The 17,006-nt window shown below is 44.6% G+C and overlaps 1 protein-coding gene and 1 pseudogene across 1 annotated transcript; both read right to left on the bottom strand.

Moving 5' to 3' along the window:
• Window positions 1-545: 545 nt before the first annotated feature.
• On the bottom strand, window positions 546-8,343 carry LOC121539346 (pecanex-like protein 4). Its single transcript, XM_041847763.2, has 11 exons — window positions 8,158-8,343; window positions 6,867-7,619; window positions 6,571-6,750; window positions 5,857-6,386; window positions 5,669-5,769; window positions 5,394-5,516; window positions 4,817-5,177; window positions 2,825-2,928; window positions 1,630-2,729; window positions 1,301-1,487; window positions 546-1,105 (listed from the first exon to the last, which is right to left on the bottom strand). The coding sequence occupies exons 2-11, from the start codon at window positions 7,562-7,564 to the stop codon at window positions 854-856; spliced, it is 3,636 nt and encodes a 1,211-aa protein (XP_041703697.2). The 5' UTR covers window positions 7,565-7,619; window positions 8,158-8,343; the 3' UTR covers window positions 546-853.
• Window positions 8,344-12,587: 4,244 nt separating this feature from the next.
• LOC121539756 overlaps window positions 12,588-17,006 on the bottom strand; it is a 41,042-nt pseudogene continuing 36,623 nt past the window's right edge.

Consider the following 17,006-nt stretch of genomic DNA (forward strand, 5'->3'; position numbering starts at 1 on the left):
CCTTGAAAACACTAAATCTTTGTCCCTTTTTGCCTTTGGGAGCATTACATAACAGTATTTGAGGGAAAACATTTGCAAGATAAGTTTATCATGTAATTGGGAGCACTGTGTTGGCGGTCCTCTTCTGGGGGAGGTGGTTGTATCTGATCACATTAAGTATTTTACATTTACATTTTTAGTCATTTAGCAGACGCTCTTATCCAGAGCGACTTATAGTTAGTGAGTGCATACATTATTTGATTTTTCATACTGGCCCCCCGTGGGAATCGAACCCACAACCCTGGCGTTGCAAACGCCATGCTCTACCAAATGAGCTACATCCCTGCCGGCCATTCCCTCCCCTACCCTGGACGACGCTGGGCCAATTGTGCGCCGCCCCATGGGTCTCAAGTACAAGTCTCAAGTACAAGCGATAAGTTAGATAAAAACAAACTACAAAAAACATTTGCAACTACAGTACAAAAAGAAAACATTTCATTGACAAGTGATACAACTCTTTGTTCCAGAGTATGTGAATGATTAAAAAACTATTCTGAACAAACGTGTCCCTTGTAAATATATTTATTTCCCAGAACACTTACATTTCATTGTTTGAACTAGTACCACACATTTGGTAATTCATACAAGAAAACTGGCGTAAAAATTTTGGACATAAGTATGAATGAAACCATTTGTTTGGATCTGCCTTATATGTGCCCTCCTAGGATACCCTCTAGTGAAATAGACAGGTTACACATACAGGCCACAACATTGGGCCTACCCAGTGATAAAGCTGGGCAAACCAGAGACAGGGTGTTTATAGGGGGCCAGCAGAGGAGTCTGAAGGTCCCAGGGAGAGGAGAAGGGTTGGGTGTTAGAAGCAGGGGAGGTGCAGGGGGACAGAGGAGTAGATTGGGTACCCCAGAGGGGGGTCGGCTGCCTGGACAGTGAGGTTCCTCAGCATGATGGGGTGGGCCTGGATGCTGTAGCGCTCCTCGTCATCGTTGGTGGCGTAGAGCAGCTCCCAGGACAGGTTAGCCCACTGGCCACGCACCCCCTCCCCGTTCAGACGGCCTACCTGAACCAGCTGCTCCTGCAGGGACAGAACCCGCCCTGTGTAAGTGCCCTGTGGAGAGAGGAGACAGGCAGGTAGGGGTCACTTACTGTACTGACCACTGCCAAAGACAGGACCACTTAATACACGCTACCAACAAAGACCAAGTTTATGGCTAATCCAAAGAACAGGTGTTTGTTAGGTTACCATAGTGAGCTACTTAGTAACAAGAAAAACACTGAGGCGTAGTGTGGTGAGTAAGGTTACCATGGTGAGGTCATGGCCCAGCGAGAAGAGGAAGGGTTTCTCCTGTAGGACACCGTCCTGCCAGCCTCTCTCAGCCACCAGGCCGATGTACCAGTCCCTCTCATACTCCTCCAGGGTGCTGAACAGCTCCTCAAGACTCTCCATGGGCCCCAGACTCGCCTGATCAAACAGCAGCTTGAAACTGTACCTGAAAACAAATAGATCAGGAGTTACAGGGACAGGCTTTGGATATAAACATTGAATATGTATAACACACATCCAGTATACAAGTTTTAGATTCTCTAAATTGGGTACAAACTACACCCATGTTTCACCCCTGCCATCTTTACCTGAAAGCCTTAAGTGCAAGCTGGTAAAGTTCTTTGTTTTCAGAGAGCCACTTCAGACCCTCTGTCCAAGGCACGTCCCCACAGTAGACCCTGTAGACATAGCTGGGGCTGGTGAAGGCAGACTCTGCCCCCAGGGAGATGAGGCATGACAGGGCCACCTGGGCATGGAGGTCCCTCAGCCCCCCATCCTCCTTCAGGGCTTTCGCCACATCCTCCGAAGCCTCGTCCTGAACGGCCAGCGCCAACCTTCCCAAAGTGAACCGAAACCATTCCTCAGGGAACAAAGGCCTGAGCTGCTGCAACCGGGATGGTAACAAGGGGGCTGTCCTCCACCCAGAGGGCAGGCTGAACAGCTCAGAGTGGGGGCAGCTGAAGTTTTCATGGACTAAGGTGCCGGAGGACTCTGTGGGGGGGACTTCAGGGTTCCTGCCTTTGTCCACAGCTGGCAGACCCAGACCCAAACCCAGAGGCTGCAAGGGCTGAAGGGCCATGTTCTCAAACAGACTGTCCATCTCCACAGAGCCTGGCAGCGAGGGCCCTGTCTGGAGCACTGTGTGTCCTAGCTGGGCCTCCGTACTCACCAATGCCACTGTCCGCCTGGCTGGCTGAGGCCCAAACAGGTCATCCTCATCTGACCAGTCACCGAAGGAGGTCAAACTGGAGCTGTCCCGTCTAAACCTGAGAGAGGAGATGTTGGACTCCACCATGACAGCCTCTGCAGGCTGGGTGACAGTCGATTGGCCAAGCTGAGGGGACTGGGACTTCCTGCCCCCGCCCCCTGTCCCCTCGTCAGTGCCCCAGGGGAAGGCCTTTCGTCTCTGGACACAGTTCCTCAGCAGCAGCCACACCAGGGCCTTCAGGAAGTCATCCTGGAGCTTCCTCAGGTTGTCATGCGAGTCAATGATGCCCGAAAGCACATTGCGGGCGTCGGAGTAGACGCGCACAGGCAGGGCAGCACATGGGGTGAGGGCGTTACCCCAGTGCAGGTTTATCCCCTGGTTGAGGCCAAGCCGCTCAGGGCGCTCAAAGGCCCCCTCAAACACCTCATCCACCCTCCGAGCCTCCACCGTGTGGCACGAGGTCTCCTGCAGCTCCAGACCCTGAAACAAAACAACCGTCAAATCTGTTGTCTATACTGCATGTTCACCACAAATTTGTGATTCAAACAAATAACAACCATTAAAAGAACCAGTACCTTGATGTTGACAGTACAGTAGCCATATCCTCTCTCTAAGATCATGATCCAAACCACACGGTCCTGGAAGCGACCCAGGAAGTGGGAGCCAGGAGTCAGAGCACCTTATGAGGGGAAGAAAGAAAACAAGCTTAGGCCTATCAGCTTCTTCATACACTTACCCCCAGCCAAGCTTTTTGACAAGGCTGATTCTCTATTCATAGCATATTCTCATCGCAGCCTTTGAGTGGTGTTAGATTTGGACTCAGTCATCCCAGTGGTCATTTATTATTATAGGACATGCAGTCAGAGAGATGATGTCCTCTGTGGTCTGGAGATGATAAAGCTTGGAGTACATACAACATATACATAGACAAGTGCCCCCTGGTCACACAGCTCTTTCATTTTGCATCAGTAGTGAGTCTCTCGGCTGACTTGACTGGATAACTTGGCTGCCAGATGAGCTGCAGGTTGACGCTTACCATTTCAGTTGTACAGAAAGGTCATGATACAGTTTAAACCGCCTGACTGCACAGAGATCTAAATATTGAATTCCTTCTCTGCCCTGGACTTTCCATTAGTCTCTAAATATTAATTATTCTTATGGGAGTAGACTTTGTATGAGGGGGCCTTTCATTTTTGGTTAACAGAGGGGAGAGAGGACAGACGTTTTGGTAGTGGCAGAGCGATGGTTGATTTTGTTTCAAGTTTGACTAGTGTTCTCATTGCTCAAGGATAATGTCATATCCCATAGCGACGTCTCGGAATAGTCACAGATGCCACCCCGTGATGGGAAGTGACACCTTGTGCGTTCTCCGCTCCCGCTCACTGATGCACGGCCCCCAATGTCACAGAGGGGGCAAAGGAAAAAAGAGAACACTACACTCCAAACCCTCCTCTTTCTACTGTGTGTATCAAGACCAAACAAGCACTTAGCCTAAATGATACATCACAGCTCAGGCACCCCCAGCTAGCCAAGAACACAATAAGATAGAGTGATGACATCACTGTAGCAGTCTGTCTGTTTTGAGTCGTCAACCCATAAATAATGAAGCTTGTACTTGCTCTGTTTTTTCCTTGCCCCCTTCCTGACAGCAAATAGAGCACTGAACAACATTTTAGAAGCGGCTCCGGTTGGGTTAAGAGTATTACGAGGTTAATGGTGTGGAAACATTTGGATGTAATGAACACAGATCAGTGTGGTCCTCTGTAGCTCAGCTGGTAGAGCACGGCGCTTGTAACGCCAAGGTAGTGGGTTCGATCCCCAGGACCACCCATACACAAAAATGTATGCATGCATGACTGTAAGTCGCTTTGGATAAAAGCGTCTGCTAAATGGCATATTATTATTATTATCAGAGTGAATTTGTTCAGATCACTTCACAGGAAGCACAACTGGATCCTGCAAGCTTGCATTATAGCGGGCGGCTCTACTGAGCGACTCACAACAACATTCCTCTTAATATGAAACCATAAGAGGCTTCCCCCATCCGGCTATTTCAGTCCCTGCTCGACTGATCTAAAAGTTGAGCTCTATTAACACCTTGAGAACATATGCTCAACACCTAATGCATTATCTCAATTAAATGATCTAGGCTCTTTACTGTGAAATGTATACTATCAGTAACATGGAAAATAGTATACATTTCACAATAAAGAGCCTAGGTCAATTTATTGAGATACTGCATTAGGTGTTGAGCATGTTTTCAGTTGACTCTTTTACCCTATTGTTGGGAAAATAAGACATTCATTTTCCAACCACTAGCAGTAACAACAGAACACCATTTCAAATACTTTTTGTTTCCACCAAGATTGTTTTTTTCCCCTGTTTTATTTTTATAATGGCATACATTTAATCAATATAAGCTACATTATTTTCACACAAACAAAGCGATGTCTATAAATAATTAAACAGTTATATCAAAGCACTTTAACTACACCAATGAATGGGAAAAATATTTAAGAAGAAAAACAGATAGAGAGGGAGAAAACTAAAGAATGAGACCCACTAACCAAGTGATCCCCTGGCGAAGGCGCTCCTCAGAGCACAGGCCAGGCTCCCACTCATCTGCTGGTAGTAGATGGAGTCTGGACAGGGGCAGGCGGTGCCCACGGGCCCAGGCCAACTGCGCTGAGGCCTGGGGAAGCCCACCAGGAAGATGGGCAGGGTGAAGAGGGGCAGCAAAGGAGCAGAGAGCATGGCTGACAGTACCACCACAGAGAGCAGCAGAGGACACAGGGAGGCGTTCAGGGCCAGGAGGGTCCCGGCCGACTGGCGCCGCTGTTTCTTCTCTGTCCAGGAGGTCACCAGCACAGCCAGGGCAAACTTCAGCTTGGACAGGAACTGGAGCAGCCTATCACTCAGCAGGCCCACCTCGGTAGGGCAAAGAGGGACATAAAGAGTGTGATTGAACCAGGACTCAGTAGTATTGCTTTGATTTTGTTTTCAGTGGAGAAAAACATTCTGGGGAAAAAACAACAACTAGACAATTAATCAATGACTAAAGCATTACATAATGTTTAACCTGTGATCTGACTAAATGTCATGCCTCATTAGCTCTATGCCAGAAGTCATGTAATGTGTTGTTACCAGAAGGAGCTGGACCCCTGTGCCCAGGCTGTCCCACCCAGGAAGTCTGGTATCCCCTGCAGCCAGCCTCACTGACACCACCACCACCATCTGGAGCAGGGCATCCTCAGAGCTCTGCCACACCTGCACAACACAGAGACCCACGACTCAATCATCATGACCTAAATCATATTAATAACATAGTCTGAGGATTAATGGTCATGATGAGGTCACTGGAGAGAAAATCTCTCATTGATAAACATGCTTAGGTTATACATAAGATAATCCATGTGTACCACTCTGAAGGCCCGGGTGAATCCCACGCTGAGAGAGGCTGTGTGGAGCTGCTGAACAGAGCCATCCAGAGCCAGGAAAGCAATCATTGCAAAGGGAGACACTGCAAAGTAAAACAAAGTGTAATAAGATGAATGTATAGTTTTATAGTAATAACAAAGCAATGCTCTATATTAAAATATGAGCTCACCCAGATTGAGCAGCACCCTCCTGATGGCCCCAGCCACGTGGAGACCCCTGCTTCGTTGCTTGAACACCCGGACATTGGCCATTCCTCTTGGGTACAGGGGGTTGAGGAACACTCCTCCAAAAACATAGGTTCCCTGGATCTCTCGGAGAGCCCAGCAGACGATGAAGAGGACGATGAGGAGGTAGCTGACAGCAGCTTGAGAACCCCATGCCAGGTTCTGGGGCTGGGAGGGACTGAGGAAGTGATGTAAGAGCCCTGCCTCAGTCATGGCCCCCAGCAGCAGCCCCAGGTAGAGCAACAGCTCACTGCAGCCCAGCCGCCAGCTGGGAGGGGCAGGTGATGCCCCCCTACGCCATCCACTGTCACCACGGGCTCCCCTGGACCCTCCTCCACAATATGTCCCAAACTGGCTGAGATCCAAACTAAGCAGAAACCCCATGGCCATCAAGAAGAGGACCACACCCAAGGTGGATGGGATGAAGAAGGTACAAACAGGGACACATACAGACATGGCGAACATCCCCAGCAATCTGTAGGAAGGACAGAGAGCACACAGAGTCAGAGAAGAGCTGATCAAGCTCAACCAGGCCAAGGAAACAGGCATATGGTAAAGAGCTCAGGGAACTAAATCAGTGACAAGTATAATCAGATTGAACTACATGTTGACAAACTAAATGTTGACAAAAAACAACTGATGTAGTAAGGAAAATATACCTAAGGTTACTGGACATGGGAGAGCCGCCCAAACCGAACACCAGAGCTTGTTCCATGCCCCAAAGGAGGAGGGCGTCCAGTGGTGACAGCATACCCAGCGCCCACAGCAGAGGTAGGACCAGGAACACCACATGAAGCACCTGACTGGTTAGCTGGAGCTCTGGCACTGGACCTGTAAATCTGGAAGCAAAAAAAGAAGCAAAGAGTCACAAAATGTAATCAATCCTCTCCTCTGAAAATGTATCCATAACTAGTTTCAAAATAGTCAGAGGCCAATTTAGTTATTTCTATCTTACCGATCAGCTAGGTCCACAGCTATGAAAGTTAATATGTAGAGTGGTCGGGTGAGTGGGGTGATCTCATAGGTGTCCTGTGCCTGGAATGTGGCCGTCTCTGTGGCCGTGTTGACGATAAGGGAGTACTCCGCTGTACACAGAGTCACCCAGCTCAGGACAAAGACCACCAAGGCTACACCCACACTGCCATAGAGTGCAGTCAACCTGCCAAGGAGCACATACCATGTCCCCAGGCCACAGATGGCCCCCGCCAGCACAGTGTGGAGCACCACGTTCAGCCCAAACCTCTTCCCCGGGGCGATGAACCTCACCGTCTCTGGGCCTACACAGTGGGTGAACTCCACCTCCTCCTCATCAGCCAGGATGTTGGGCACTCCCAGCCGCTCCACCATGCCATTCCTGCGGGTAGCGTATAGTGCCAGGGCCTGGACACCCACTGCTGCCCCAAGCATGAGCAGACCAGAGAGCATGGCAGCGTGGAGATCCTCCAGCAGCTGCAGCTGGCACAGCAGCGTGCCAATGCCACCTAACAGCCATGGTGTCAAGAACAAGACCACCTGGTTGACATAGACATAAGGCGGGGCGCAGTAGCCCAACTTAAAGCGTGGACCCCCCAGAACCGTCTGAGGGAAGCGCTTCCAGAAGAACTCCTGCTTGTATTCATTGAGCAGGGGCACATCTGGCCCCATCCTGACCATGCCCTAGGGGGGTGCAGGTCATCTCCCCGGAGCCGCAGTACACTTCCGTGTCATCCTATAGGACAAGATCAAGGAGGCAGCTTGAGTCATTTGTCTGCCACAAAAGGAATGCTGCAGGATATCATATTTACTCAATATAAAGGCAGCAGTTGAATAAACACCAGTGCCAGGTCAATTACTAAAATATTTATAAACAACGTAGAATACCATGCAAAAACTCATGTATTGTAAAAACCACAGAATTACAATGGTACAAACTCCCTCAACCTACCAAACATGGCTATGTATTGTTGTCAACAGGTTTGCTAGCTAAGTTTTCAACTGCTGACAAAGAGAGCTGGCTGCCTGGCTGTTACCAATACAAATTGATACAAGCTAGCGCTACATTCATCTCTGGGGGGTGGCTAGCTAGCGAATGTCAGACATAAGGTTAGTGAATATTCTTTGAAATACGCAATAACATTAACTAGCTACCCTTGTAGCAGCCGATTAACGCTAGATGTCTAGATATAACTAGCAATGTTGCTAGCAAACTGTACAGTGCCTAGCTAGCTACTAGCTAGCTCACTAGGTAGTATGTTACTTAACGTTACCTATGAATAGAGAGAAGGGATATCCTTCGAATCAAACGGCTGTCTTATTAATCTTCGATAGTAAGTATGGCAATTTGTTTAGATAAAAAAAAAAAAAAGATGTCTAAATGCGTCTTTCCCAGTGATAACCAATCATAGCTAGATAGTTAGCTGTCTAACAAAGCATAACCACAACAAGATGTGAGGGCGTGCGCTCCAACTAGGATAGGCGGGGTTTGCACTTTGCGACCAATTGGTGTACTGAGTAGGCGTAAAACAAAATCTGTCAATATCCACCTATCCATCCTCTCCACCCATTCATATTTGCCTACAGTCATTGCTCCCACCCCACTCGACAGACAGACAGCCACACACACACCTATACCCATGACAAAACTCAAACAACAACCCTAACATCTGGCTGCATCAATTATATAAGCAGTATTCTCTAGTGTCTAGCCAACTGTTCAACGCACAGGAGGTTGGTGGCGCCTTAATTGGGGAGAACGGGCTCATAGTAATGGCTGGAGTGGAATAGCATTGTATCAAATACATCAAACACATGGTTTCAATGTCAGTAAAGCACTAATCACAGCAGATTTTGTTGTTATTGCCCTCAACACTTATTTCAAAGAGATAACTTGGGGTTAAACAGGATGGCAATGGCTTCATCTTATGAAAATCTTCCCTGATTAAATCAGCTTCCTTTCAGATGTCTAAAATGGTCATCAGTAAACAACAAGTCCTTTAGGTATAATGAGATGGAGGGGGTGGACCCCTTGTTTTTAGAGGGAAAATAGGACAAGACTAATACTAAATATATGTAAGAGTCAAATAAATAGCACAGATATTGTTGTTCAGGCAAAGTCAAAAACAAAGGGATTTACTACCTCAGAATGTTTTCCCTCAGGAACAATAAAAAGCACATCCATTGCTGTAATTAGAATGACATCAAATACATGGCTTCAGTCTACGCTTCTTATCCCAAGTAATTTATTTACCTTGGCACTTGCCAGTGTCTTTAATTCCTAGAGTTTATGTGCTCACCACAAAAGACTCAAAGGATTACTAATATTAATATTACATTTTAACTCCTTGTTATCATCGTTTAATACAAAAGAGCAAATCCTCAGCTCCTTTTGTTATTTTAATATAATGAAAGTGATTGTTGTTTATAGCTTGTCTGGCCCCTCCAGATGTTATCTTTTCTGTCAGGGGAAGAGAGGAAGGAGGAGGCCAAACAGGAGGATCATGGGGAGTCATCAAGATAAAAAAAAAATATAATAATATATAAACACAAAGAAAGATCATCTGGAGCAAAGGAGATTACAATTGTTGTTGGCTAAGACTGAGGGGATGGGGTTGGACAGGAGGTTATGCTCTCATCATCTTGAAAAAAGCAATCTATGCCCCATGTAAGACACAATAAATGAAAAACCCCTCAGCAGTCATGACAACCCATATACACCCTGTAATCCTGCCACAGTGAAACTCAAATACACCCCTCATCCCCTTTTTGTCTTTTACATACAGTGCCTTCAGAAAGTATTCATACCCCTGGACTTATGCCACATTTTGTTGTATTACAGCCTGAATTGAAAATTGATTAAATTGTTGTTTTTTCTCATCAATCTACACACAATACCCCATAACAACAAAGTGAAAACATGTTTTTAGAATGTTTGCAAATGTATTGAAAATTAAATACAGAAATATCTAATTTACATAGGTATACACACTCGAGTCAATACTTTGTAGAAGCACCTTTGGCAGTGATTACAACTGTGAGTCTTTCTGGGTATGTCTCTAAGAGCTTTCCACACCTGGATTGTGCAACTTTTGCCCATTAATATTTTCAGAATTCTTCAAGCTCTGTCAAATTGGTTGTTGATCATTGCTAGACAACCATTTTCAGGTCTTGCCATAGATTTTCATGTAGATTTCGCCTTGTGTTTTAGGTTATTTTCCTGCTGAAAGGTGACTTCATCTCCCAGTGTCTGGTGGAAAGCAGACTGAACCAGGTTTTCCTCTAGGATTTTGCCTGTGATTAGCTCCATTTAGTTTATTTTTTATCCTGAAAAACTCCCGGTCCTTAACAATTACAAGCACACCCATAACATGATGCAGCCACCACTATGCTTGAAAATATAGAGAGTGGTACTAAGTAATGTGTTGTATTAGATTTGCCCCAAACATAACACTTTGTATTCAGGACAAAAAGTGAATTGCTTTGCCACATTTGTTGCAGTATTACCTTTGTGCCTTGTTGCAAACAGGATGCATGTTTTGGAATACTTTTATTCTGTACAAGCTTTCTTCTTTTCCCTCTGTCAATTAGGTTAGTATTGTGGAGTAACTACAATGTTGTTGATCCATCCTCAGTTCTCTCCTATCACAGCCATTAAACTCTGTAACTGTTTTAAAGTCACCATTGGCCTCATGGTGAAATCCCTGAGCAGTTTCCTTCCTCTCCGGCAACTGAGTTAGGAGGGACGCCTGTATCTTTGTAGAGACTGGGTGTATTGATACACCATCCAAAGTGTAATTAATAACTTCACCATGCTCAAAGGGATATTCAATGTCTGTTTTCTTTCTTCATTTTTACCCATCTACCAAAAGTTGCCCGTGCTTTGTGAGGCATCAGAAAACCTCCCTGGTCTTTGAGGTTGAATTTGTGGTTCACTGCTCGACTGAGACACCTTACAGATAATTGTATGTGTGGGGTACAGAGATGAGGTAGTCAAGCAAACTGAACTTATTTAGGCTTGCCATAACAAAGGGGTTGAATACTTATTGACTCAACACATTTCAGCTTTACATTTTTAATGAATGTATAAAAAATTCAAAAAACATAATTCCACTTTGACATTATGGGGTATTGTGTGTAGTCCAGTGACAAAAAAAATCGCAATTTTATCCATTTTAAATTCAGGCTGTAACTCAACAAAATTTGGAAAAAGTCAATAGGTGTGAATACTTTCTAAAGGCACTGTATTGGCTGATAGTGGGATAACAATTTATTAATTAAGACGTGGCGCAGTGGTCTAAGGCACTGCATCGCAGTGCTAGCTGTGCCACTAGAGATCCTGGTTCGAATCCAGGCTCTGCTGTAGCCGGCCGGGAGACCAATGGGGCGGCGCACAATTGGCCCAGGGTAGGGGAGGGAATGGCCGGCAGGGAGGTAGCTCAGTTGGTAGAGCATGGCGTTTGCAACGCCAGGGTTGTGGGTTCGATTCCCACGGGGGGCCAGTATAAAAAATAAAATAAAAAATAAAATAAAAACAGAATAATGTATGCACTAACTGTAAGTCGCTCTGGATAAGAGCGTCTGCTAAATGACGTAAATGTAAAAATGCTGGGAATTTGCAAGGACCACTGAGATAAAGCTATAGCATAATGCATACTGAACGCAGTGCATTCTGACTGTAGCCTACATTCATCTCACTCTGAGATCCCAAAGAAATACAGTACAGACACCTCAATGGAGCAGTAATGTATGGCTATGTTTGGGCTTGAGACTGGGTATGGTCAGGGGATGGTTAAGGGTAGAGTTGCAAATGGTCACAGAATATTTGTGGAAATAAATATAGTGTTAATATGGATCCTTTTGCCTGTAAGCAACCAGTTGATGCAAATTATACTCTGTCATTGTAGTCACTACAAGCACATTTAAGTATGAGTTTGTAATCCAATGAATAATATATCAACTGAAAAAATAAATAATTTTGCTTTTTTCTTAGGATAAGAGCATGCTTCCTGAGTAGTTTATCCATGTAGAATCAGTGTATTTTCCCTTTCTATCTCATTTTCCCTCTCACTCTCTTCTTTACTGTCTGTTCTTTTTTGTTCCAGGGAGATAGACATGAAATTAATGGACTGACCGACCACAACAATAACACAATGACAGGTTTTTACAGAGGGCATTATGTCAAGATGGTCTCTCAATGGGGTATTTGCTTGTGGGGCTGTAAAACTGACTTGCAACATAATATGTACCTTTTGAAAGATAAATACAGTCAAATGTTGATGCTGCTGTATTGTGGAAACACACTTGGTTGCCATAGTAAAATACAATTTCATAATAAGCATTCAAGGAAACTGATTTGTGTTGCCATAATTGTAACCTCTACATCACATATTACACACAGCTTCGAAGTGTGTTATAAATGTGTAATATATTGTTCCTCATGACTTGGTCCCAGAATATTTTCCATTATAATGAATATAGGACTAGGCTATATCTTTCCAAAATCGTGGTATTTCTTCAACCTCTGGACACATTTTAGTTTTAATTGTGCTGTATAGTCTGTATTATTTGGTGATTGGGCTTAAACATCCATTAACGTGCTCAACCCTTTCACTTCACCCACAACCCCAACCCCCTGCACTGGAAACTGAGTAGATAGGACTAAAAATATGGTCCATTCAGCAATTATTCACAGAGTCTTGGGCTAATGGTACTCTGAATGCACAGACACAGCAGAATGTAGAGAGTCAGTGGACCGGCAGTAATGGCCCCATGTAGAGAGAGAGAGAGAGTGCGTGTGTGTGCAGCATGTGTGTGGGGTGAGGGTATAAAGCATAATCTCCAAGTGATTCACGACAAGTGCAAACATGTCTAATGATGAAGCTATACTATGGTTGCAGAGACTCACACTCACTCTTCCCTCCCTCTCCCCCCTCCCAGCCTAGGCTCCATATCAGGCAGAAGAAAACATAACCTGTCACATTCCATCCCATTAAACCAGCTATGAACCATGTGCTCTAGAGAAAGAGAGAGAGAGAGAGAGAAAAAGAGAGGGGAGAGAGAGTAGGAGAATAGAGAGAAGAGCACAGAGTGAGAGAGGAGATAGGATGGGGGGAGACGGCCAAGTGCATCTGGGCTCACCCAAGACTAATGCATTATTCACAATCTTTATGCTAATGTATTTTTTATGCAAAAAATACGGACAGATATATCCAAGGGACAAACATACTGTAGGAAGGACTTTACTTAGTGCATATCTAGACCTATGTACATACTGTACATACAAACCAATGCAAACATTTACACATATCACATATCCACACATACTGTACTTAAATGAGTCATGTGTAATTATCCATTGGAATATCTAATGCATTAGAGAACTCTCATCAAGCCCCAAATCTGTGCATTACTGTGCTTTTCAGTGAGGGCCCATCAGCTGCCATTTGATGTCAAGCAAAGCAAGGTAATGACAGTGCACTTACTCACTCAGTCATTAGCCCTGCTTAATGCTGGGAGTTAACACAAATTAAGTGAAGTTAAGTACATGCATTAGAGGAGCTTTTTAGGGGAGAGAGCATTTCACTCTTGCAGGAACTGGTTGCTGTTCCATACGTTTTGAACAGGTTACGTTAGCTGTAAGCATAACCTAGGGCATTACTGAACATCGACTCAACCTGGCCTTGAATCAATGTGTTACTTGGTGGAAGAGAATTTACAGCCGACTGACTGACAGTGGTCTGAGTGCAGGGAGGATGGAGCACTAGGGACACCTAGTGGTCACAATGGTGTCACTGTGTGTGGGAAACTTAACACTCGCTTCATGGTGGTGTTTATCATTAGCTGGGGGCACAAATAGGGCATACATGTGCTTGTTACACCCAGATGATATTTCATTTCCCTCTGAGAAGTTTCAGTGCTTAATGGGATAGTTCACCCAAATTACAAAATGGCATATTGGTTTCCTAACCCTGTAAGCAGTCTATGCACAAGGTATGACAGCAATCCATGCTTTGGTTTAGTTTCCACATGCTAACGTTTTAGCATTTGTGGCACAAATCCCATATTAGCATTTGTCGTGCATCATGTCCAAATCATCTATAAGTGACTTTGTTGAGATTCAAAATCAATTTGAGATACTTTCGGGGGATTTGGACATGATGCGCAAAAAAAGCTAATATCGGTAACATGTCTTGAATGGGATTTGTGCCACGAATGCTAAAACATTAGCATATGGAAACAGTGCCAGGGAAACTAAACCAAAACATGGATTGCTGTCATACCTTTCCATTGACCGCTTACAGCACGTGTCAAACTCATTCCACAGAGGGCCGAGTGTCTGCGGGTTTTCACTAATTAGTAAGGAACTCCCCTCACCTGGTTGTCTAGGTCTTAATTGAAAGGAAAAACCAAAAACCCGTAGACACTCGGCCCTCCGTGGAATGAGTTTGATACCCCTGGCTTACAGGGTTTGGAAACCAAAATGTTATTTTGTAATTTGGGTGAACTATTCCTTTAAATACTGTACTTATCAGAGGACAAGTCTTGTTTCTGGTAAAAGTTATAATACTGAGCAAGAGTAACATGAATACGGCAATGATGGCAAGTAAGTCAGCTCTCACATCACAAGGGCCAACTGTAAGAGATCACTGGTTTATTTGCAGTAACAGTCCATGAGAGACACCTATTAGAGGGAAAACCATAGTGGTCCTTTAAAAATAGGCTAACATGCTGAAACTGACAGATCTCTGCAATCCATTTGGACATCATTCAAGGTTATGGCTCCATCTGAGTGACTGCAGATTATTGTCCACAGAGAGGTGTGCTAAAGCTGGATTATCCACTTGTTGGGGATCCATTTGACCCGATGAACACAACATGCCAGATTCACACGCCCTTGCATCTGTGGGTGTTTTTCCTATTCCCGTTTTGGAGGCGAGGAAAGGAGTATGATGGACGTGACTCCAAACCTCACAGTATTAAATAGATTACAGTGGTCACTGGTTGGAGAATAACAGTTGTGGTTAGAAAGAGGCAGTTGTTCATGCCACACTCACCTAACATAGGGACACTGTATACAGCTCTTTTCAAGTATCATCAGTTCATTGGTCCTGAACACATTGGTCCAAAAAGAAAAAAATAATTTACCTGAAAAATATAGACATACATTTGACAAAGCATACAGCATTTATCAATTCTAAACAAACTAAAGTAAAGGACATGATCTGCAGTTGAGTTATCTACAGTCTATAGAGCAGAAGTTGAGCTGATTTGCAACTGCACACACAGGAGCATCAGGATCATCCCATTGCTGTACTGGGGGTTTAGGAGCACCACCGCTCTGGAATATGTAAAATAATAGCATACACACACACAGGTAAGGTTTTGCAGTGTATCCTCTGACATGTCAAATATAATATCATAAAGAGTAATTACATTAGCAAGCACGACTAACTATCAGCATGCACAAGATTAAGTGGATCAACCTGCAATAGAGGGAGGTAGTAGCTTTTGCAACAGTTAGTGCTGCAACACAAGGGCCTGAGTTTAGATTATTTACCTACCTACTGTCCTCTTGGTTGGGGTAGGTGATAAGGGCCCTGTACCTGTTAGGCAGGAGGCCAGTGGTTGGCAGTGTGCTTGCCGTTCTTCTGATCTGCTTGAAGGTCCTCTCTGCCTGGGCACTGCCGGCATGGTTGGCAGTGCTGCTGTGCTTTTGCTTCTTGTCTGAGATGGGAATTAACACAGTTGTGTGAATTAAAGTGGTGCCTCTGACAGGATGAGAGTGTCAAACCCTAATGACTGGAGAACCGAGCCTAATGAGTCCCACAGTATAACCAAAGAGAGAGAGAGTAAGGCGTACAATCTCTGTGTTGGTTAACCGACATAAAAGTAATCAGTTATTAACATGACAGCTCTGTCCATCATGGAGGTGAATGAAACATTAGTGTTCCCCATAACAAGACACCTGTAGATTATAATGTTGGTATTTCAATAATATTGATATCATGATGCACTGTGCAGATGTACTGTGTGTGACAGATGAGAAAGAGTGCTAACTAACGTTTGGGTGTGTCGTGGGGCAGTGCTTCGTCCAGGTTGCAGGCAATTTTCCCTCTAAGCTGCGCGGTGCGCAGCTCTCCCGGGACTGCTGCACAGAAGAAATATCAGCCCGTGCAGAGAAGCACGAGATTGAACTTCACTCAACTTTCTAGTTTTCCCCTTTAGTTAACACTATCAACATTTCCCTCTACTGTGTGAATTGTGGTCGAATCAATGCTATATTAGCGACTTTCAATGCAACACACCAAAACAAAACAAACTATGCAATATATTTTCTTGTAGGCAGAGCGCATTGAGTAGGATTCTATTGCATTGACAGGCCCATACTCTACACAGATCGGTGCGCCATAACCAATCAGAGCTGCAGTATCCCTATATGCAAATAGACCATTGCCATATATGGATTTGTGCCATTCACTTTGAACTGGACTGTGTTTACAGCATGAGTGGTCACGAGTAGATGCGCTTGTTTTGAAATCAAAGCAAGAGCTGCATGTAGCCAGGTGTGTACATTTGTTAATATTCTTTGCTAGTAAGTGAGTTATTAGCCCAGTTATAGCTAATTTCTAGTCAGCAATGGGGGAGTGGTTGCTTCCTACAAGAGCACAAAACTTGTGCATTTCAAGCCATCTTTGAAAAGCAAGTCAGGTAAAGAGCTTTTTTTCTGTCTTAAAGGGCAGTGTTGTATTTTATTAATTTTATTTTGTAAAGTGGTTTCTTGAATAAACAACACTTTCAGTCACCTCCTTGTCTGAAGGGCAAGTGGATAAACAGGTTAATGTCAAAAGTCTCATGGAATGTAGGCCTACATTAAACACCACACATTTGCTGCTACTGTAGACTGAATAACAGAACAGCTATTTCCATGTTAAAATGTTATGGGATGCATTTTTCTCCATTGTTTTTGAAGGTAGGCCACTCTGGTAGGCTACATTATGATCAAATAGCCACAGTAGCCTACTTGGCCACTGTTAAAACTGTAACTTAAAGCAGGTACAGCCTCAGTGGTCAGAGTAAAGTTGACCAGAATTTTCACAATATTCAAGTTTGCGCTCAGCAG

The sequence above is a fragment of the Coregonus clupeaformis genome, chromosome 25 (assembly GCF_020615455.1).
Source record: "Coregonus clupeaformis isolate EN_2021a chromosome 25, ASM2061545v1, whole genome shotgun sequence".
NCBI classification, from domain to species: Eukaryota; Metazoa; Chordata; class Actinopteri; order Salmoniformes; family Salmonidae; genus Coregonus; species Coregonus clupeaformis.